The sequence below is a fragment of the Chionomys nivalis genome, chromosome 1 (genome assembly GCF_950005125.1).
Source record: "Chionomys nivalis chromosome 1, mChiNiv1.1, whole genome shotgun sequence".
Lineage (NCBI taxonomy): Eukaryota > Metazoa > Chordata > Mammalia > Rodentia > Cricetidae > Chionomys > Chionomys nivalis.
In genome coordinates, this window is record NC_080086.1 from 82,045,063 (window position 1) to 82,070,408 (window position 25,346).

General features: G+C 36.9%; 2 gene segments (V, D, J or C); both read right to left on the reverse strand.

Annotated features, from left to right (window-relative positions):
* Positions 1-2,476: 2,476 nt before the first annotated feature.
* LOC130877439 (immunoglobulin kappa variable 1D-13-like) lies at positions 2,477-3,031 on the reverse strand. The segment is given in 2 exon segments: positions 2,477-2,835; positions 2,956-3,031. Coding segments are annotated over 2 exon segments (408 nt in total).
* A 13,717-nt stretch (positions 3,032-16,748) lies between these two features.
* On the reverse strand, positions 16,749-17,241 carry LOC130877503 (immunoglobulin kappa variable 1-39-like). The segment is given in 2 exon segments: positions 16,749-17,071; positions 17,193-17,241. Coding segments are annotated over 2 exon segments (372 nt in total).
* Between the last annotated feature and the right edge of the window lie 8,105 nt (positions 17,242-25,346).

A 25,346-nucleotide genomic window follows, 5' to 3' on the forward strand; every position in this document is an offset into this window, starting at 1 on the left:
GGAAGTGGTGGAAAGACATGAGAGTTCCTGAAGTGGGAAGAGGTAGCAAATGATGAAAATACTGCACTATATATTTATAGACACTCCAAAAAAGTCTCCATATCTCAGAAACATGTAGGAAGGAAACATCTGGATTGAAAAGACAGTTTGCTGATTCATGTTAACTTTTCCTTCTGTCTCACAGACTCAATATAATTGTATCATAGCATTGGTAAAATACCACCTCTTTGCATTCTCCTAGCTCAAATAGAATACTTGTTTGTTAGAAATTTAAAATTTTAAAATTCTGGAGGCAGAAAATACTGTTTTGCCTTGATCCTTGTTTACCTCTTTCCACTGCCCTCACTAATATTTCCTGTGATTTATTTGTACCTGTGGCTTGTAGGTTCTTGGTGTCTTATTCAAAGAAAAGAAGAAGCACACATATAGCAAAGCAAGAATGAATTCTAATCATAATCAAAATGAAGAACAGGAGAAAAACACTGTCACAGGGTGCAGAGTTTGCATAAAATTTTCTCAATGATTATTTATCCAGAATGAGGTGGTATTGGCTGCTGAAAAGTCTGATATATATGGTTGTCTGTTTTTAATAAATTGCTTTGTTCAGTGATAATGTCCTTTTTCTCTGATGCATTTGATTGTAATAATATTCATGATAAGCCATGCATATGAATAGGACAATATATAAGATGATTTCCATAAAATGGAGAGGTAGCTCAGCAGTTAAGGGCATAGCCCGCTGCTCTTAATGTCCTGAGTTCAATTCCCAGCAAACACACTGTGACTAACAATCATATATAATGAGATCTGGTGAACTCTTGAGGAAGTGACCTGGTTAGTCATCCTCATCAATTTAGACCTTGAAACCCAATATAGACAAGTTAACCAAAACTGCCATATACAAGCTTCCCATGTATGCATAAGCATTGCAAGGGCATCTTTTTTTTTTCAAATTTTATTTTTACTACACAAAGTCAGTTGTAGCCTAGATTGGTTAACTACTCCTATTCTGGTCTCTCTTTCTTGATGTACTTGGCCATACTTTAGGCTATTATGAAGGCAAGATTGGAATGAATTGTTTTCTTTGTTTAGAGAATGGAGTGAATGAAACTTTATGAAATTATAGCCCTAGTTGATAACTGTTTTGTTTGGAAAGGAATATGCTTGCAAATCTTTCCCAGTGGGGTCCATGTGTGCTAAGCTACCACCTACACATACCTGGTGGTTTTGACTCAGTCTTTTCTTAAAGTTTTTCTTATCTTTTTTTTATAATTTGGGGCTTGAAATTTGTTACAGTGCCTTAAATGAAAATATTGCCCTTAGGTACATACATTTAACTTGATCCCAATGTTTTGGAACCTTATAAGTAAGATTAAAAGTTGTGTCTTTTTGGAGTAGATATGTCACTTGGTGTGTGCTTTGAGACATCCAAAGCACAAGATATCCCCATTTATCTCTCTGTCTTGCACCGACTCTTACTTACAGATAAAGAAGTATACAGTTACCTACTGCTCTAGAGCCCTGCCTTTCTTCCTGATGCCATGCTTATTACAATGTTGGTCCTGGGCTAACATTCTAGAAATGAAAGACCCAAAAATGAATTATTTCTTTTATAAATAGTCTTTGTATTGGTGTCATGTCACAACAACAGAAAAGTAACTAAGACTCCTGCCCTCCTCACAGAGAGAGAAAAGAAACAAACAAGTTAAGAAGGAAAGCTCCTCCCTTCTGTTCATATGATATGAGATTTGACACCATAAACAAGAACCATGTACTCAGAAAGACTTGTTTTCAGAAAAAAAAATGGAGTATAGATTCTGAGAATAGTCTGTTTCTAGTATCATTTTAACCAAATGCTAGTCCTTTGAAGTTTTTCAAATAGTTAAAATTATTTATTTTTATTTTATGTATATTATTTATTACCATTATAAATCTTTGTGTACCATACTACTTCAATGCCGTTGGAGGCCAGAAGAGGGTCTCTGATACCTCTGACCTGTTGTTACATTCAGTTTCTGGCATTAATGTGGCTGTTGGAAATCAAACTCAGCTCCTAAAGAAAAGTACTCAGTGCTCTTTACCAATAAGTCAGCATCTGAGCCTTCTTCCTTGGGATTTTAACATAGTTTGATTGTAACATAGTTAGATAATAATATGGTTGCAAAGATTACCCCAGCAGCATGCGATTGTATGTTTATGATTGTGTGTGTGTGTGTGTGTGTGCATGTGTGTATTAACATCTCTATTGGATCAATTTTAGCTGTTTATATTTTTTGTTACTCAGGAAAACATTTTTGTTCTATTTTCTTAAGGAGGTGATGAAAAGAAGACCTGTGATTTTAGTGTTTGAATTTGGAAAGAGGACAGAGATTTATGTCATAGAAAAATTCCTCTGACCCCTGCAAAAAATATCACATTGACCTTAATAACTTAATAAACAGAATCTGCAGCTGCATAAACAAAAGGAACAATTTGGTCAGCCTTGGCTCTCACTTCTGTTTTCCTGGGTGATTTTTGTCATGACTTGAATCACTGTGGGTGGATAACTGATATACTGTTGACAGTAATAAGTTGCAACATCTTCAGACTTCAGGCCACTGATCTTGAGAGAATACTGTGTGCCAGATCCACTGCCACTGAACCTCGTTGGGACCCCATTAGCCAAGCTTTTTGCTTCATAGATCAGGAGCTTGGGAGGATTCCCTGGTTTCTGCTGATACCATGCTAAACTACTGTAAATATTTTGACTGGCCTGGCATGTCATGGTGACGGTGTCTCCCAGAGACACAGGAAGGGATGCTGGAGACTGGGTCATCTGGATGTCGCATCTGGCAACTGAGGTTGGAAATTGAAAACGAATTTCCCACACAATTAATTATGCTTAGAAAACTTTCACAGCAACAATAAAGACTGATCACACTCAAATGAATAGATTTCCAGTGTTGTCTTTCTTACCTGAAAGCCAGAGCAACAGCAACCCCAGTAGAGGTATGGAGATCATCATGTCTGTGTATGATGAGTCTCAGGCTGATTCCAGCATAGGGTGTGACCTGTCTATGAAGAAGTTATTGGTATAGTGGGCTGTGTTCTGGGCATATGCAAATCAGCAATGGTGGGGCATAGCCACAGGACTGCCCAAGAGATTCATTATAGGCCTGTGGTTGTCTTATGTTTCAGATCAGAGGGGCAGTATATGTGTCTTTATAGTGAAAGAACTTATCTATGGACAACAAAAAACAGCACTAGTCTATTACTTAAACTTTATTTTGATTCCTGTTTTATATAATGTAGAATATACTTGTTATGTGACCCTTGATGGCAGGGACTGTCAAATATAGTACAATTCTAGAAAGAACATAAATCATTACAGGGTTATTTTTAGGTAATTGTAGGTATTAATGAGCCAAGGTAGCTACTTATTTTTTTCTATTTATATATGGGATTGTATTTTAATTAAGGCATTTATCTCTCCCTTTTCTTTCTTTGAATCCTCCCTACAACACCCTTTATTTGTAGGGACATAGCCCCACCCATTGGGGGCGTGTTCGCCTCGGGCTAATGTTTACGGATAAATCTGCCGGGCGTGAGCCCAGCAGCCCTTTTTTGTCTTTTGCTCCGCCGCGGGAACCTGTGGTCCTGTAAGTCTATTTCCTTATTAAAGCTGTATATATCTATATAATCTGTCTACATTCATTTGCTCCGCCACATTTGGCGTCCCAACGTCGGGCTATTTTGCCCCCGACCCGGCACAGGGGGGGCGCAAGCTCCACCTTTCCCGGCTAGTTGCCTGAGCTCAGGAAGGCGATTTACAGCGTGCTCCCTGCTCGCTTTCCCTTCCCCCACTCCAGGCCACTACGGTCGCAGAGCAGCAACCCCCACAGAGCAGTTAATAGCTCCCTGTTTCTTCCAAACCTTCACTGCCTGATTTAAGTGAAGCACCCGCGGTTTTGAAATAAAAGCCACCAACCCCTTTCCTTAACAGGCAGTACAATAATTTTTGTTTTGAGTTAATTGTTTCAGACCGGCTCTGGCTTAGACCACGTGGACTCAGGTGCATTTCTTTAGCCACCACTGGCAGGAAAACTTCATTACAGGTACATAATTTTCTTTTATAAATAAGAAAAATGTCTGAAAACATTACCATTCAAGACTTTAACAGCCTTTTCAGTTGTACCATGTGGGAGATTTTACAAGAAGTGTCTGTCAGCCCACAGATATGGATCTTTCTGGGATTCGTAGTTTTCCTTGGTACTGTATGGTTTGATAATAGAAATATGATAAAGTCTTTACGAGACGAGGTTGAACGCTTAAAAATAATTGAGAATGACAACAATCTTCTCAAAAATCAGTTTGAAGTTCTCCAGACAGAGAACAGATCTTTGTTTAACACAACTCGACAAACTGAAAAACGCTTAAAAACAATTGAGAATGACAACAATCTTCTCAAAAATCAGTTTGAAGTTCTCCAGGCAGAGAACAGATCTTTGTTTAACACAACTCGACAAACTGAAAAAAATTTAGAAGAGGTACAGGCTGATGTTAAGGAGAAATTCATTACTATGGAAGAGGGAACAGCTGATTTGAGTTGTAAGCTTCAGTCCCTTTCAGTAGGAACTGAAATATTAACGGCTGATATTAAGGAGAAATTCATTACTATGGAAGAAGGAACAGCTGATTTGGATCGTAAGCTACAGTCCCTTTCAGTAGGAACAGAAACATTAACTGAGAGAATCAAAACTGCTGAATGTGACAATCGGATTTTGTCTAAAGCTTATGACAGATTGACAGAAAGATTATCTGTACAAGAAGGCACGGTATATGCTATAAAACTTATGTCCAAAGATGAGACATTATCTCTAATGGACAAACTTCACACTTTAGAATCCTCAATGAAGGCTTTAGAACATAATTCTGGACAGGAGATTCAGACATTAAAGAAGGCAATGGTGAATAGAATTGAAATGATTGAGGAATTTCTAAATTCTGAGGAAGAAGAGCAAGAGGTAGAAAAGCATATTTTAACTAAATCTGTGGGTAAATCCCTCCGGGACAATTCCCACAAAGCTCTACCTACAGTTCTACCTGCCTTTCCAGTTGTAACAACTGAGAAAGTAGTTGGTTCCAGAAACCCTAGGTTCATCAAGGAAGATACATGGGAACCTGTCCGTATGAATGATCTCAAAGAAATTAAACAGGCTGTAATGACTTTTGGAATGAATGCCTCTTTTGTTAAAGAGATGCTAAGGTCTTGGGCCACCACGAACAAGGTCACGCCCTCTGACTGGTTTCAGCTGAGCTCTGCTGTCCTTGAGAGTGGAACGCAATTAAAATGGAAATGCTTATTCAGGCAAGAGGCTAGACTTTTAGAACAGCAAGAAAGAGCAAAGGGAACTGAGATTTCCATAGATCAAATTTTGGGAGAGGGGCTATTTTCTGAGCCTCAGGAACAAGCTAATTTGGATGAAAACATACTCTCCGTGTGTACTACAGCAGCCTTAAGGGCTTGGGACAGGGTGCAAGACCCAGGACAGAGGATGGAATCATTTGTCAGAGTTAAACAGGGTCAGAGAGAACCCTTTAGTGACTTTTTACAAAGAATAACTAAAGCTGTACAAATAGGGATATCTGACCCAGAAGTAAGACGTATAATGATCGAGACTTTGGCTTATGAAAATGCAAATGTGGAATGCAAAAGGATTTTGGGACCTTTAAAGCTCAGATCAGCGCCATTAGAAGAATGGGTCTTGCATACACTAGATGTTGATACATTTGACTATGGCACTGAAGCATGGGTAGAAGAAGCAATTTCCAATGGTAAAAGGAGACATCAGAATACCAAATGTTTTAATTGTGGCAAAATGGGTCATATGAAAAGGAATTGTAGACAACGGATTTTCAGGAATAATAATAATGCATCTTCTAGAAATAACAGAAATAGGAGGACTCAGCCTTCAGGTTTATGTAGAAGATGTGGAAAGGGCAGACACTGGACGAATGAGTGCAGGTCTACAAGAGATAGACAAGGCAACCTGATACAGACGGGAAACGTGAGAGGGGGGGCCTCACAGGCCCCCATGGCAAACATGGTTCAGTCATTTCCAGTTACTACAGAGAACGTGACTCGTCAGGACAATTAGAAAGCCCCATGCCTACTGTTACAAGCAATAATGATCAGAAAGATGAGTTCCGTGTGTTTTGGCAAACTTCTATAAATGACCAAAGACCAAAGCTGAGAGTGTGTGTAAATGGCATTTTTATTACTGGCCTGCTGGACACAGGTGCGGATGTAAGTATCATTACCCCAGAATCTTGGCATCCATATTGGCCTCTTCAGAATGTAAATGTTCAGCTCCTGGGAATTGGAACCCTATCTCGAGTAAGGCAGAGCACGAGATGGGTTGAATGTATAGGTCCAGAGGGACAAATAGGAAAATTAAGGCCATATGTAGCCAATATTGCAATGAATTTATGGGGTCGTGACCTATTACAACAATGGAATACCCAAATTAACATCCCTGCTACTTCTAGAGCCTATATTTCTGGGGATAATATTAAAAGATATTACAAACGGAGAAAACCGGCCATTCGGGCTGTACAAGAACAAGCAATTGATGTCCCTTCAGAGATACCAACAGCCTTGCCTTTAAAATGGTTGACTGAGAAACCAATATGGACAAAGCAATGGCCTTTAGCTGAGGAAAAGTTACAGGCTTTAGAACAGTTGGTACAAGAGCAATTAGATGCTGGACATATAGAAGAATCTACCAGCCCTTGGAATTCTCCTGTATTTGTGGTTAAGAAAAAATCAGGTAAATGGAGAATGGTGACAGATCTCAGGGCTATCAACAAGGTTATTCAACCTATGGGCCCTCTGCAATCTGGAATTCCTTTGCCCTCTTTATTGCCAAAAGGATGGCCTCTCATAGTTATTGATTTAAAGGATTGTTTTTTCACTATACCTTTACAAAAAGAAGATAGAGAAAAATTTGCCTTCACAGTGCCTACTTATAATAATTCTCAACCTTCGAGGAGGTACCACTGGACCGTCCTCCCCCAGGGTATGTTAAATAGCCCCTCCCTGTGCCAATATTTTGTGAATCAACCATTGCAAATAATACGCAAGAAATTTCCCAAATCGATAGTATATCACTACATGGACGACATTTTGTTATCCGATTCAAACATGGATACCTTGAACAGACTGTTTGAAGAAATAAAAATACTTTTACCAAAATGGGGATTGCAAATTGCTCCTGAAAAGATTCAGAAGGGAGATTCTGTTAATTATTTAGGTTATAAAATAGGTTTACAAAAAATTAAGACACAAAAGGCACAAATTCGGAGAGATCGCCTACGGACTCTTAATGACTTTCAAAGACTATTAGGGGACATTTCCAGTCTACGGCCAGCTATTGGGATAACACCTGATCTAATAATTCATTTGAACAAAACCTTGGATGGTGACAAAGATTTAAACAGTCCCAGAGAATTAACAGCTGAAGCAGAAAAGGAACTGACAATGATTGAGGAAAAATTACAACAGGCGCATGTGGACAGGGTAAATCCAGAGCTCGACTGTATTCTCGTCATACTACCATCAAAAATTTCCCCTACAGGAATTTTAATGCAGAGAGATGATATTATCTTGGAATGGATCTTTTTACCACATAAACCAAGTAAGAAACTGAAAACTTATGTAGAAAAAGTCTCTGAGTTAATTATAAAAGGCAAGTTGAGACTTCGTCAACTAGCAGGCATAGACCCAGCAGAAATTATAGTGCCTTTCACTGCTGATGAACTAAAGAAATTATGGGAAGATAATGAACCATGGCAAAGAGCTTGTGCTAATTTCTTGGGAGACATTAATAACAACTATCCAAAAAGCAAGAGGCTTAACTTCATAAAGAGAACTTCTTGGATCCTTCCTCGAATCGTCCGTGATACTCCAATAACTGGAGCCCGTACGTTCTATACTGATGCCAATAAATCAGGGAAGGCAGGTTACAAATCAGAAGACTTGGGTAAGGTGGAACAAAGTCCTTATGATTCTGTCCAGAAGGCAGAATTATATGCCATTCTTATGGTGCTAAGGGATTTTAAAGAACCTATTAATATAGTTACTGATTCACAATATGCAGAAAGAGTTATTTTACATATTGAAACTGCTGAATTTATACCTGATGATACAGAACTAACCTCTTTGTTTATCCAGGTGCAAGATTTGATTAGGAACAGGCTTTGCCCTATGTACATAACACACATCCGATCCCATACGGGTCTGCCAGGTCCTCTAGCACAAGGTAATGCAGAAATTGATCAATTATTGATTGGTAGTGTGCTACAAGCCTCTGAATTTCATAAAAAACATCATGTTAATAGCAAAGGTTTGAAGAAAGAGTTTTCTATTACATGGCAACAAGCTAGGGAGATTGTAAAGAAATGCCCTACTTGCTCTTTCTATAACCAAACGCCACTGCCTGCAGGGGATAATCCAAAGGGCACCCAAAGGAATGAAATCTGGCAGATGGATGTGTTCCACTTTGCAGAATTTGGCAAATTAAAATATGTTCATCACACCATTGACACGTATTCAGGCTTTCAGTGGGCAACGGCTTTAAGTTCAGAAAAAGCTGATTCAGTTATCACTCATTTATTAGAAGTCATGGCTATTATGGGTATACCTACACAAATAAAGACAGATAATGGTCCTGCTTATGTCTCTAGAAAAATGAAACGGTTTTTTGATTATTACAATATCAAGCATGTTACAGGTATACCATACAATCCTACAGGTCAAGCAGTCATAGAAAGATCAAATCGAACTATAAAGGATATGTTGAACAAACAGAAAGGGGTGGAAAACACCCCCAGAAATAGGTTACATAATGCTTTGTTAACCTTGAATTTCCTCAACGCTAATGAGAAGGGAACATCGGCTGCAGAAAGACATTGGATAATGGAAAAGTCTACTGAACTAAATCAACCAGTTTATTTCAAGGATGTGCTGACCTCACAATGGAAGCCAGGAGATGTGCTGCGTTGGGGAAGGGGATTTGCTCTTGTCTCCACAGGTGAGGAAAAATTGTGGATTCCAACAAAATTGATAAAGGTTCGTTTTGATGAAGAGAAGCCAGTTGGGAAAGATAAATAACAATTCAATCACATGGATGGCAATCATACTGATGGTAAGTAATACAAATAGGTTGGGGGCAGGGTTCTCTTCTTATCTCCACAGGAAAATACCCATCTTCAAAGAATTTAAGGTACCCCTAATATTTAATTACTGATGGAGGGACTTGTTCTGTAAGTATTAATTTATATATATATATATATATGTCTTAAACTTTCTTTGCTTTTCCTCATATCTGTGTCTTTCTTTATATGTCAGTATATGTCCTTGTTGTTAATGTTTAAATTTCCCATAACAAGCAACAAATTTTCCTACAGTAATCTTTGAAGTTTCCAGGATGAAGATGGGGCCCCACAACATCAACTCCATCTGGTTTTTATGACGTCATGATTTTTTTTTTTAAAAAAAGCGCTAATATTAGACCTGTTTTTTGGTACCAACTACAAGAGACAATTTCGAATGGTGCACATTTTTGACAACACTCTGGTCGGACCTTCTCAAAATGCTCTGAGACTAGTTACAATTTTCTTAGGTCAAAGGTTAATTTGGGAATTTTACCATCATTTGCTTTCACAGGACCCCCTAAGAAGAACGTCGCCCCCATGTCAGCTAGAAGCAATCTTAGAGGACGACGTCCCCTCTCCCAACAGAGTTTGCTCTCAGGGTTGGGGACATCTTTTAGTGGTTGGTTTAGGGTTGAGGGGATGGGGTGATAATTTTTAAAAAAAAAAAAAAAAAAAAAGAGAGAAGAGGAAGAAGAAGGGGGATTAACTGGTTTTTTGGGATGATTGGTATTTGTGAATTACTGTTTATAGAAAATTGTACTGGTACTGTTTCTTGTATACTGATATGTTGAATATTGAATGTGAGTGTTCCTACCTCTATTTTTGTATGAGTATGCTTATAACTTTGTCTATATTGTATTGATACTTCTACCATATTACATTGTACATTTCTACCTCTGATACTATGACATTGTTTACAGTTGAAGATCATTGTCTTCATATATTGCACAGTTGTTTATTCTTTTAGTCTTCAAAGTTAGATAGGTATTGAGAATTATATGTTTGTCATATTTATTTTTAAGTTTATCAGGTCTTTTAGTTACATAGAGATTATATTTAGTATAGATAGTATGATCTTCAGCCTCTTCGAAGAGCTGTAGAAAATGGCCTTTAATCTAACCTAAAATTTCTATGCCAAAGAGACACAATTACTCCTGGCAACACCACTCTACTCCCGAGAGAACGTTGAGCACCAAAGACACTCCACTGGGAGTTTGTCTTCTTGGCAGAACTGGCCTTTGGGTTAAGAAAAGCCCATACCTCAACTTCTGACAAAGATACAGAATATCCCTAAGTGGATGAAACAGGATTGTCTTATCTTGCCAAGACAGGGTAGGATAGTCCTAAGAAAGTTCCTTGCCTTTAATAATGGTATGCCAGTTATGTTAGGCCTTAGCCAAAGTTGGTTGACTCAACATTGCAAACGAGACTTTGGGTGATTGCCCAGGTAGTCAGTTGTCTCTGTCAATTGTTGCACATTTTGGATATCTCTCGATTGTTAAGTAATCTTTATTCCCTTCTCAGATCTTTGACGGAGTTGAAGATTATATAATTGTAGTTACTCTCTATGTTATTTAGACTCCTTGAGATAGAATGTTTAGCAAAAGTTTTGTTCTCAATATTGTTTGTTATATTTATTATTTGTTATTATTGTATATAGTTGTATTTGGTTTGGTTCTATCTTATTTAGACAAAAGGGGGAGATGTAGGGACATAGCCCCACCCATTGGGGGCGTGTTCGCCTCGGGCTAATGTTTACGGATAAATCTGCCGGGTGTGAGCCCAGCAGCCCTTTTTTGTCTTTTGCTCCGCCGCGGGAACCTGTGGTCCTGTAAGTCTATTTCCTTATTAAAGCTGTATATATCTATATAATCTGTCTACATTCATTTGCTCCGCCACATTTATTATTTCAAATCCATTGTTTATTTTTCATCATTTTTTGTGTTTTTTTTGAGACAGGGTTTCTCTGTAGCTTTGGAGACTGTTCTCCACTAGCTCTTATAGACCAGGCTGGCCATGAACTCACAGAGATCTGCCTGCCTCTGCCTCCCAAGTGCTAAGATTAAAGGCGTGTGCCACCATCACCCAGCTACATTATCATTTTATGTATGTAGGTATTGTATATATGTAAATATCCATAAATACAAACTGATAAATCCATTTAATTTTACTTGCATATATGTTTTTAGGGCTGAAAATTTGAAAATCTTTTCTGCCTTGTAATGGCAGAATCCATCAGTTTCTTTCTCCTGTGTCTTGCAGAATGTCTGGCAAACACTTTCATGAAGCAGGAATCTTGAAGGACTGTCTCACTCTCTTTAGGTGAATTTAGTAGTAATTTTTTGTGGATCCTGCTTGTCCAATTCATAGAGCATAAAATCAAGCAGTTCAGGCAAGGGCAGCTCCTTGCTCAAATGGCTAACCAATTCTCTAAGAAGCCTCTTCAATGCCCATTATCCCCTTGAAGTAATTGTTGCTGCCAGGAGCAGATGTGTCTCATTGTCATGAAAATCCTAAGTTATTAAAACATTTTATTTTTATTTTTATTTAAGATTTTATTTTTTTTTATTTATTTTTTTTATTTTTTTATTGAAAAAAAATGTTCTGCGTCCTCCCAGCCTCCCATTTCCCTCCCCCTCCTCCCGCCCCTCTCCCCCCACTCCTCTTCTCCTCCCTCTCCAGCCCCAAGAGCATTTTAAATGCCATTTTCTGAAGGTCTCTGAAAGATTTAAAAAATACCTATCTAACTGAATATATATATATATATGTATATATCTAGAAAACTAAACTAACGACTACAAGCTTGACTATTGATTATAAATGACTCTCTATTAAACAATGTTTTTAAATTATACATTATATTTTTAAAAGAGCTGCACAAACACAATACTTTTTTGTTTTGTTTTTTGATATTTATTTACTTATTTATTAAAGATTTCTGCCTCCTCCCCGCCACCGCCTCCCATTTCCCTCCCCATCCCCCATGAAGTCCCTCTCCCTCGTCAACCCTAAGAGCAATCGTTCCTTGCCCTGTGGGAAGTCCAAGGACCACCCACCTCCATCCAGGTCTAGCAAGGTGAGCATCCAAACTGCCTAGGCTCCCACAAAGCCAGTATGTGAAGTAGGATCAAAAACCCATTGCCATTGTTCTTGAGTTCTCAGTAGTCCTCATTGTCCGCTATGTTCAGCGAGTCTGATTTTATCCCATGCTTTTTCAGATCCAGGTCAGCTAGCCTTGGTGAGTTCCTGATAGAACATCCCCATTGACTCAGTATGACAAACACAATACTTTAAAAGCAGAAATGTACATACAACAAAATTGATCTAAAATTTTTATCAATAAGCCAAGGTCCATACAATGCAAAGTATTTGTCTCTATAGCATATCCCCCTTTAAATGTAAACAGACATTTGTAAACAATATTTGGGACTTAGGATGTAGTTCTCTCCAAACTAATTCCTGCTGTTTATTGGGTGAAAAAATTTTGGGCATTTTCACAGCAACCTTTCACGGGGGGTCTTGGTCCATCAAATCACATTAGTCTACAAGGATTCCACAGGTTCTCATCCTCTGTGGAAATATCTTCTTTTCCAAAGTAACATATCATTAGGCCCATATTTTAGAATCAGGAATATATAGGTTCGTTTAGTTTAGCAGCCCATACAATGACATGTATCTCTGTACTTAGCTCCTTCACAGTCAAAAAAACCAAAAACACAATAATACACATAATCCAGACTCTCTGTATATATTTCATATTCACATGGCTTATTTTTCTTACTCTATTACTTTTTTACAGGTTTAATATTTTTTTTATTATCCTAACTCTTTTAAGCTATGACTTTCTGTATTATTTTATATTACATTTACAATTTCTTTACTCTTTTTCTTTTCTATCCCAAGCCTTTTCACACTTTTTAAACACACCGTATCTTATTTAGAGGTCTTTTATGTCTAAATCTGTTGTATTGTTTATCTGAAATCCTCTCTGTTCAGGAGAGCTTCTTAAAATGCAAAACAGTTTAACGAGGACTAAGACTGCCTTGCCTTTTGGTTCTACCCAGTCCAACATGTTGGAGGTCTATTTACTGCCCTGAGAACCATTCTCTCTGCCTGGTCACAGCACATCTGTGTTGCCATTGAACAAGTTGTACCACTCTGCTCACAAACCCCATTTTAACATTCTGATGTTGGACCTCCAGAAACAGTCAGAGCTTGTGTTATCAGCACAGCCCAGGAAGCTACTATTTCAAAACCATGTTTTTTTTTTCTACTACTGCTGAACCAGGAAGACTTCTTTTAAAGGAATCAAGCTACTGCTTGCTTCTAGCAAACAGATCAAGAAGTTCTGTTAATCTCTATTTATTGTGTGTCTAGATATCCTTTTCAAGTTCTCTCAGGTTTTTATGTGGATGCAGTTACCCGCATTGGTGTGCCAATTTGTTGTCTATGGTTTCTGTCCCATCTGGTCTCACAGCCATTCAGTCCCAAAGAAACACACAGATGCTTAGACTAATTATAAACTGGTTGGCCTGTTAGCTTAGGCTTCTCATTAACTCTTTCATCTTACATTAACCCATAATTCTTGTCTGTTTCAGCCACATGGCTTTGTAACATTTATCAGTGAAGCATTCTCATCATGCATCTGGGTGATGAGTGCAGACTGAGCCTTTCCTCATCTTAGAATTCTCCTGTTCAAGTCACCTGTTTGTGACTGTGGATGATATAGCTGGCTTGGTGTTTAAAATGATGTTGTTTAGGAATATAATACCATAGAGTTTAAGCTTCAATGTTAGGGATAAAAGTTGCCTGTCTCCCCAGTAATGGTTTGATGTTTTCCTGCTAACTCATTTTAATGCTATATTTTTTTCATCACAGTTTATATATTCAAGCAGAATCTTTCAGGCAACAGAAAAATTATGATGTTATTACATACTGATTTTCAAGTAGATGATTACAATGAATGCAAGTAAAAAAAGGCATTGTTTTCATTTCCTTAACATGATTAATTATATTACATTTACAGGTGAAAATTAACTATCCCAAAAACCCATATACATTCATACCCAAGCAATTTTTAATAGACTAACAGTAGGCAAGCTAGGGATTTTTTTTGACAGGCTGCATGTTGTGGTTACAAAGAAAGGACCAGTCACTCTATTAGTTATTGTGAAGAATAATCTTAAATGTAATAATAAAAGAATCACAAATCTAAATTTTTATGAATAAAAAAGAAATTAGCAGCTTAACTTTAAGTTCTTAGGGTCCTTACCCACTCATCAATAAGTTTTCTTTGTATTTCAGGAGATGAGTGCAAAAATGGTATAAGTGATTAATCATTACCTTTGATCATTAACCAACCCTAGATATGAGCTAATAACAATTGGACTTTTTTGAATTTGTGACCTTAGCTACATTTAGAGTGTTTTCAAAGGATTTTCATTTCAAAGCTATCATCAAAACATCTGTTCTAACGTGAAGTTATTTTAAGGCCTTGTTTTAGTTGGTGATGCACAACAAAATCTGTGACTTCATCTTTCAGCATTAAGATGAAGGAAATAGTGGCAAGTCTTGTTCCAGGGACTAAATTGTTTTTCTTAACCATTAACTGAGCTGTGATCTAAGCAACTCCAGAGGTGAAATTCATAGGCATTATCTGTGTATCATATACTTGTATTTATTTTTATTCATAAAAACTCTATATAAACCATCATTATTATTATCAATTAAACAGTGCAGCTTAGGAGAGAATCATCTTCGTGTTAATGGGCAGCAAAAATTCCTAGGAGAATGGGGTGTTTCCAAAAAATAAACATACTATATTATAGGGAATAAGAATCTCTTCACTCCTATTCATACCTTGTGAGACATAAGAGAAAGATAGCAGCAGCAAACATGTGAATGCACAGCACAAGGAAAAGCCATTCTGAACTCTGGGGTCTCAAGTTCTTTCCTCTCCAAAATTTCCCCATCATGGATTTGCTTCATGGTTGATTGACACCCGGAAGTCAACTGCCGTCTGCTGAATTTTGAAGGAAATCATGCAAAGACATGAGAGTTCTTGAAGTGGGAAGGCGTAGGAAATGATGAAAATACTGGACTATATATTTATATAGTCCAAAAAATGCCTCCATATCTCAGAAACATGGAGGAAGGGAACATCTGGATTCAAAAGCTACAGTTTGCTGATTCATGCTATCTTTTCTCACTACCTCAAGACTCAATATAATTGTATTATCTCATTGTTAATATATCACCTTTTTGAATCCTCCCAAGCACAAATAGAATACTTGTTCATTTCAAATTTCAAAACTCAGGAAGCAGCAAATACTGTTTTACCTTGATCCTTGTTTACTTCTTCTCACTACCCTCACTCAGGTTTCATGTGGTCTTTACCTGTGGCTCTTAGGTTCTTGGTGTCTTATTCAAAGAAAGGAAAGAGCACACATATAGTAAAGCAGTAATGGATTCTATTCATAATCAAAATGAATTACAAGAGAAAAACACTGATATAGGGCAGCAAAGCCATTATAAAATTTGCTCAATAGATAATTTATCCAGAAGAAGATGATATTGGTTGCTGAAAAGTCTCATGTATATGGTTGTCTGTTTCTATTGAATTGCTTTGTTCAATGTTAATGTCTTTTTCCCCTGATGCATTTGATTGTAATAATATGTATGATATACCATGCATATAAAAAGGACAGTATATAAGACATTTTTCATAAAATGGAAAGATAGCTCAGCAGTTTAGAGCATGGCCTGCTGTTCTCAAGGTCCTGAGTTCAATTCCCAGCAACCATACCATAACTAACAACTATATGTAATGAGATCTGGTGCACTCTTGAGAAAGAGCCCTGGTCAGTTGTCCTGATCAAGTTACACCATGAAACCCAATATAGACAGGTTCAAAAAAACCGCCACATACAGCTTGCCCATGTATGCTTCACCATTGCAAGGGCATAAATTTTATGTTCAAATTTTATCCTTACTACCCAAAGTCAGTTGTGGGATAGATTGGTTAACTATTCTTGCATTGTTCTCTCTTTCTAGATGTACTTGCCCATTCTAGAGGCTACTATGAAGCCATGGTTAGAATGAACTTCTTTCTTTGTTCAGAGTGTTGCAAATGAAACTTTTAAAATCATAATTCTAGTTGATAACTGTTTTATTTGAAAAGGAATATGCTTGTAAATTATACCCAGTGGAGACCATGTGTGCTAAGCTACCCATACACCTACTTGCCCCATGTGTGTGTCTGTGTGTATGTTAACTTCTGTTGCATGAATTTTAGTTGTTCACATATCTCAGTTACTCAGGAAAATATTTTCTTTTTTTTTTAATGGAGGTAATGAAAAGAACACCTGTGATTTTAGTGCTTATGTTTGAAAAGAGGACAGAGATTTATGTCATAGAAAAATTCCTCTGATCCCTGCACAAAATATAATATTGACATTAATAACTCAGAAAAGAAAAAACAGTCTCAGTAACTGGAGACCCAAGAAGGAACAACTTGGGCAGCCTAGGTTTCTCTTCTATTTCCCTGGGTGGGTTTATATCATGTCTTGAATCACAGTGGGACGGAAACTGAGACCCTGTTGACAGTAATATGTTGTAGCATTTTCAGATTGCAGGTTGCTGATCTTGAGAGAAAACTGTGTGCCAGATCCACTGCCACTGAATCTCGTTGGGACCCCATCTTCCAATCCGTTTGCACCATAGATCAGAAGCTTGGAAGGATTCCCTGGTTTCTGCTGATACCATGTTAAACTACTGTAAATGTTTTCACCGGCCTGGCATATGATGGTGACAGTGTCTCCCAGAGACGCAAAAAGGGACAGTGGGGACTGTGTCATCTGAATGTTGCATCTGGCACCTGAGGTTGGAAATTGAAAACAAATTTCTTACACAATTAATTATGTTTAGAAGACTTTCACAGAGACAATGAAGGACTGACCACACTCAGATAAATAGTTTTCCAATGCTGTCTTTCTTACCTGAAAGCAAGAGCAGTAGCAACCCCAGGAGAGGAGTGGGGATCATCATGTTTGTGTGTGATGAGTCTGAGGCTGAGTCCAGCACAGGGTATGACATGTTTATGAAGAAGTTATTGGTATAGTGGGCTGTGCTCTGGGCACATGCAAATCAGCAATGTTGGGGCATAGCCACAGGACTGCCTAAAAGATTCATTACAGGCCTGTGATTATCTTATGTCTCAGATCAGAGAATCAGTATATGTCTATTTGTAGGGAAAGAACACATCTTTGAACATCAAAGAACAGCACTAGTCTATTACTTGAACTTTATTTTGTTTCCTGTTTTATATAATGAAGAATTTCCCTGTTATGTTATCTTTGATGGCAGGGGCTGTCAGATATGGTACAATTCTAGAAATAACATAAATCCTTAACAGGGTTATTTTATAGGTAATTTTAGATATTAATGAGACAAGGTAGTTACTTCTTTTTTCTATCTATATATGGGATTGTATTTTAATTAAGGCATTTATCTCTCCCTTTCCTTTCTTTAAATCCTCCCAACACCCTTCTTCACTGTTTAATCCATGTTCTATTTTTCCATTAAGTTATTATTTTATGTATATTTATACTTGTGGATAAATAAATATCCCTAAATACAAACTGTTAAATCCATTTAATTCTACTTGTATGTATGTTTTCAGGACTGATCATTTGGCCATGGGAAATCAATTGGTGTGTTCTTTCCCGGGGAGTAGTACTTCTCCTACTCCAAGGATTACTTGGATATAGTTAATTTTTTGTGGAGAACTGGAGCCTTGTCGACTTTTCTTTATTTAGTTTGGCATGTTCTTGGTGTCTTCCCTGTTAAGTTGATTTGAATAATAATGTTGTTGAAACTTTACATGTATTTCTCCTGAAGTTACTAGAAGGCAAAAATCTCACAGCAGACTCTGAATTTATGGCTCCCACAATCTCTTCCCTAGCATTTCCAGAATGCTTCCTGAGCCTTGGGTATTGGAGTGTTTTGTTGATGTATTCATTGAGCTCCACAACTTGCCATGCAGTTTCCTACTAACAATGATTCTCACAAGAGTAATGGAAAACTACTTGAAGATGTTATTTGTTAGGCATGCCAGGATCTCTTCTATCTAAAGCATCCTTTTGGGTAAACAAATCAGTGTTTAATTGACATCCACTCAGTACCTGATAAACATGATGGACAGAGGAGATGTGTTAGAAAAAAATAAGTATATGCAAATATTAAGAAAATGATTAGCCTGAAAATCAATGACTAGTGTGACCCTGGAGTATGTGGTAATAGTATTCTTTGAGGGATCCATCAAAGAGACTAAAAATAGAAATTAAAAAGAATGCACAATGCCCAAATTTTGTCCATTAATAGTGACGAATTTCATTTACTAACATGATATTACTTGCTCAGTCTAGATATGGTAGGGAAAGTCTTGAATAATCACATTCTCTGATGCATTACACAGGTGCTTAGAATATTCATATGAACAAAAATAATATGGAGTACATTTGTTCTCTACAGACAGGTAGAAGTGAATTCATTATCATCCTGGACCCAGATCAGGAAAGTTGCTGGTGGAAGACAGTCACTGGGTATGGTTAACATGCCCCAAGCATAAAAAAATCAGCAGATTACTTTTTTTTTCATTTTTTATTGATTTTATTGAGCTATACATTTTTCATCTCTTTTATTTTATGTTTTTCACCTGCACAGGTGTTGGTATTATTTACATTACTTTAACATTTCTGAGGCACTGCTCTTTTTTGTCGGTTCCAAAATTTGTATTGATCTATTCTTAGCTCTCAATGGTAAAAAAAAAATGTCACAGTCTATCTTTTAAATTATTGGGATCAGTTATAGGTAATACGTGTTTATAGTTAACACACTGTGCACTAGTTATGCAGCTCCCTTTCCTTTCCTCCTGTCTAAATGCAATCAAGTGTATACTGGTAAATATTCTGTATTCTTCCCACCTAGGGAACTTGTTTTGATGATCAATATTACACCCTCAAGAAACTCATATCCAGAGCATATATTACGTGTTTTGATTGCAAGAATAAATAGAAGTAAGAATCCTATTTTGATGTCTTCCTCAAAGAAGCAGTCCTGTTGGATGAAATGACAATTTAAACTTAGGAGGTTGCTGTTCTTTCTCTTGCTCCTGTTCAAAACTCTCTCCCACAGAGACCTGATGATGTTTCTAGCACCCTCACTGTCTTCTCAAATATGGGAGGACACATGTGATTAGTGGTGGGACCTGGGACTCATGCTACTTAACCACTCTCCTTCCTCACTTCCTTCTGTTCTCACCAGGAGTCTTGAACTGTACAACAGCACAAACATTAGAACAGGAAAGTTCATTTTGATGACATAGTCCAAGGAGACTGATCAGTAACTGCAAGATGACAACTGAGCTTTTATGTACTAGCCAGGGTGGGTCCTCCCTAGGTAACCATATGCACAAATGTCAGGGATAGTGCTGAAGTATAGAGGAAATAGTCATGCAGGATTCTTTTTTTTGGTTTTGTTTTGTTTGTTTGTTTGTTTGTTTGATTGTTTGTTTGATTTTTCGAGACAGGGTTTCTCTGTAGCTTTGGAGCCTGTCCTGGAACTCCCTTTGTAGACCAGACTGGCCCTGAACTCACAGAGATCCGCCTGCCCCTGCCTCCCGAGTGCTGGGATTAAAGGCGTGCACCACCACTGCCCGGCATGCAGGATTCTTATATTTTAAAAATCATATAAAATATTTTCTGTGTCGGGGGTGGTGACAATAATAAAACAAAATGTGGTGCTTGATGGGGAAAGAATATGCTAAAATCTGTCAATTTAGATAATACCAGACATCCCTTAAGTGCTGTATTACAGTGAATAAATGTAGAAGTTGGAAGCTATATTTCCTCTGTTCCATTAAAATTCTCTCCATGGAAACACAAGAAAATACAAATACTAGCAAGGTGTTTCTTAAGTGTTTATTATGAAAATGTAGGAGCAATGGATATTAAAATTAATATTTCTCAGAAATTTGGCTTGGGGAGATTTTACAAGGATGTTTTGTGCTCTGGTGTTTTTGGAAAGTGAAATTTCACATGGCAATTCCAACTCAATTGTCTTATATGAATTAAAACTATTTCATGTTATTATTCCTCAGTGAGGTGAATTGATCTTTTTACATAAGTTAGTTTAGTAGTGTGTAGGTGTGCAGGCATGCATGAAAACGTGTAGTCAATTTCTTTCCATTAAATTACAGAGACAAAAAAAATTACAGAGACCAATTTGGGACCATGTTGGTCTTGGAAAATCTCAAGTTGGTAGCTTGGTGGCCGACACTTTTACTTGCTGAAACACTCTTGTAAGATGTTTAATGACACTGTGTGAAGACATGTTGCTGTCCTTCTTACCCTCTCTAAGGCACCTTCTGATGGCTTTAATGAAGTGATGAATAACAACTAAACAGCAGAGGATAGAAATGACTTTTGGATAGAAAAAGTTAACCTGGAAAAGAAACTGAGAGGTAGGGTTTCACCAGCAAAATGCAGAGAAATTTATATGTATAGTATGGGAGAAAGGTAATGAACCACAAAACAACAGAGACTAATATAAACAGGTTAACTTAAGCTTTATGAGTTAGCTTGGAACAAACCTAAACTAATATAAAGATTTCACACTTGATGAAAAATATGTCACTGTAATTATTTGGGACCTGGTGATCAAAACATCTCTCCAGCTCATACAGTGTAAAGATTTTAACATGATGTTTTGACAGAAAAATTCTCTCATGGGCTTGGTAGATGCACCAGCAGTTAGAATTTCTTGATGCTCTTCCAGAGGACCTGAGTTAAGTAACTAGCACTTATGTGGAGCTGCTAATTATTACATGCAATTCAACTCCAGGGAATTCAGCACTGATTTTTGTCCTCTGTGGCTACCTGCATGTATGTGTACTTATAAACAGAGACACTAAAAAGTGGATATCAACTGAAGAAGAAAAACTTGAGTCTCCTTCTCACAGATAGAAAGCTAAAAGCTGTGTACACATAAAATAGGAAGGATTTTGTTATGTTTCATAATTAAGAGATGAATACAATGTGAGGTGTTATTGCAATCGGATCAAATCCCTTCTTTTGATTTTTATATGGTGAGTGAATTTTTTTTTTTGTCAATTTCTATTTGGTGTTCTGTAAGCTTCTTATACCTTCATAGGTATATCCTTCTTTAGGTTGGGAAAGTTTTCTTCTATAATTTTGTTGAATATATTTTCTGTGCCTTTGATCTGAAAATTTTCTTTTTCTTCTACTCCTATTATTCTTATGTTTGGTCTTTTCATGGGGTCCCCGAGACCCTTCATGTTTTGTGCTAAGAATTTGTTGGATTTAATGGTTTCTTTGACCAATGAGTCTATTTCCTTAATAATATCTTCATTGCAGAACTGATGCAGATGCTGGATTATATATCCTTACAACCTTAATGGGGGGGTTCTAGCTAGCACCCTAAAAAGTTTCCAAAGTTGAAAACATAAAGGACATATGAAGAAATCACAAAAGTAAGTCTGAGAGGAAATATTTTGTCTAATGAATCAGACATCAATATCTCCAGCATGGTCTCATAGTCATTTTAAAAGTGAAAGACTGGCAAGGAGCAGTATTACATTGATTAGTGAGACATCTCATTTTTATTTTCTGTATTGGTCAGTCTTGAATATTGCTAATGGTATGAAAATGACCTTTTGAGACACTAGACCAAAGCAATCCTATATTTAAGACCAAGAAGAAATTGGATGTGAATCAATGTTAGTGTGAACTTCATACCTCAAAGCCTCCTTTAGCAGTTTTGGGAAAGATCTGAGAACTTGTACTGTTTTTACACTAAATGTGCTCATCAGGAGTAAGTCCATATACCACACTCAAGGGCACTAGTCTACTATATTAAAGTTAGGCAAGCCCTTTTGTTGAAAATGTGTTTTTTTGTGAGTAGTCTTATCATTTTGTACAGTTCTATAGAGCACACTTTATAGATACTATGAAGGTTTAATGATCACTCTATGAATAGGATTTTAGTTGGAATGTAATGTTATTTGATTTAAGATAATGGAAAATGGGCTTCAAAAGTACTGTGAAGGATGAGTGATGGGGTGACTAAAAAAGGATATTTTGTGTTAATAATAACTGCAGAATGTTCTCTGAATAAATCTTAGTGAAGGAACTAAAATAGAGATAGCCAGCTAAAAGGTCCAGGAACTGTCAGTCCAACAGGAAAACCAACATGTTGTAAATGAAGCTTTACTTTCTGGAGATTAAGAAAGTATTTTGTTTTAGTGGCATTTCAATTGTATTTTAAAAAATAACGACTGACTGAAAATATGAGAGTAAAAATGGTTCCACTGGTCAGCCTAATAGATCAGGTTATTGTAATATACACCTTTGTTTCCAGTAGTCACAAAGAAATGCACCTTTAATTCCAGTAACCACACTATCTGCCATAGAAAATGGGTGGTGTGTGCCTTTAATCTCAGTGGTGCACACCTTTAATCCCATCCCTAGAGGGGAATATAAGATGGAACACGACAACTCTCAGACACAGTCTCATTCTGAGATTTCAGAGGCAGGATTTCCCATTCAGACTGAAGTCAAGGAAAGAGCCAGTGGCTTGCTGCTTTGCTTTCCAGATCTTAAGGTCAAACCCCAATTTCTCCCTCTGAGTTTTATTAATTGTGCCTCATTTTGTTTAATTCCACTGGTGTGAAGCTGGTGCAGAAGACACAAAGACTGTTGTCAACCAGGCACTTTCCTGATCTGGTACCTGGGTAACAATGAATTCACTTCTGCCTATCTGTAGAAAACAAATGCACTCCATATAATCATTGTCCATATGAATCTTCTATGACTTTGTAAAGCATCAGAGAATGTGAAAATCAGTATGTCGTTGGTGTGAGTGATAGGGACTCACACCATTGAAAGTGGAAATATTATAAATGAAATTTTATGGGTGGACATAAACCACCAAGAGTTAAAATATTCATTGGATTTTAGGAGGCTCACCAGTTCAGACCATTTCTTGTAGAGCATGCAGTTTCTATACAAACTTCCACACAGTGGCTTGAAACCACACCAGTTCCAGGGGTGAAAATGATAAACTCATCTTGGGTTCAGCCACAAATATTGTCACACCACATGCAGTCATACCAGTCACTTACAATAAAAATAAAACCTTAAAAACTTAAGTATAATTTTCAATAATATACGGAATAGTACACAAATGGAAAACATTTGAATATGAAATGTATTTTTTCAAGGCAGATTCTATCAAATGTGAAATAAATTAAAATTTTTTATAAACTCTTAATACTTGTGAGCAAGACTTTGTTCACTAATAAAACATATGCATATGGTGTCAGTACATGAAATACATCAATATTAACGTACAGAATTAGGGCATTTGAACACTTTTTATGTCTATTGCAGTCTCTTCGATGATCCACTCAAAGAAAACTCTATTATAATATAATTCAAGGTCACACTAGCCATTGGGTTTCACACTAATAAATTTCTAAATATGTCCACCCACCTCTTTTTTCTAACAACTCTCCATATTATGTGGCACTAGTGGGTAGCATTCTTATTCTCCCTGATCTCTATCTCATCCAGGATGGTGTTTGCACACACAAAACCCAATCATTTAATTCCTTCATGGAAACTTAGGTCATCATATAATTACTTCCAATGAGTTTATACACTCTGAGTTCCATTATGGTTCTAAATCCCTGTGTGTGGCTTCTAAAATTACTTTTTTACATGCTACTCTTACCACACAGATTATATCTTTTTGCCCTATAACTAAACTAAGGGACATGTCCTTTTAGTATCTGGAAGATACAGAGATCATAGTATTTTTAACTTTAGGGAGCATGTACATTCAATGACAATGAATGATCATCTCTGAGAGAAAGCTCACACTTCTTTATGATTATAACTTGTGTTAAGAGGAGACTGAATTCATGTACAGTAATCAGAAGGCTCACAGGAACATTGGGTGTTTATTTATTTCCAAACTAATCTAGGGAAGAAATTCATATGCACAGATAGAAAGGGAGAAACTCCATTACCTTCTCTGTTCTTGATAGATATAGGTATTATGTAGATCATGTCATAAATAAGGAAAGTTAGATAGATTTGTTTATCTGAAAAGTTATGTTAGTTATGAGATCTTTTCCTTCCTTATAATTTATGTCTTCTAGTAGAATTCTATTGCTCTTTTGGTAATCATTGGGAGAGAGACCACATGATGAGTTGTGGAGTCTAGGCCCAGTGGATATACATCTACATAGCACTCCAATTCCCAAGATTCAGGGAACATTTTGAAAATAGGGTGAAAATATTTTAAGAGCTATAAGAAAAGGGGTTTTGCATGAGTTTTTTTTCTACTAGTAATATCAGTGGTTACAAATGTAAAATCCTACTAGCATTATAACCAAATATGAACTGAAGAGGGAGGACATTAAAGGATACACCAAACTGGATGGGGGAAAGCCCATGAGACTTCAATTTTCTGCAAAAGTTACAGAGAACCAAGTCACTGTGGGAGCAGGAGAGGTACTCCTCCCCAAAGAAGAGTACACATGAACAAAGAATTTTCCCAGAAAATATACATACAAGTAACACTATATGAACTTCACAACTTGTTTTAGGGTTAATTTATGTATACTCAAACACATATATGCATAAAATGATGGGTAATAAAAAATATACCATGGATTGAAGGAGAGTGTAATGGGGTATATGGGAGGATTTGAAATTCAAATAGGAAGAAAAAATGCCTTAATTAAAATAGAATCTTGCAAATAAATTGAAAAAAGAAGTAGCTGCCTGACCACAATGACATCTACAGCTACCTATAAAAGGACCCTGTAAAGATTTATATAATTTCTAGAATTGTATCATATCTGACAGTTCTTGTCAATGAAGGAAACATAAAAATGAAATTCTACGTTAGACATAATAGGAATCAAAGGAAAGTGCAGTTCATAGACTAGTGTTCTTCCTTCTTGTCTAAAGGGGAGTATATTCCTTACAAATAAACATAGACTACATCTCTGACCTGAAACATAAGAGAACCACAGGCCTATAATTAATCACGTGGCCAGTCCT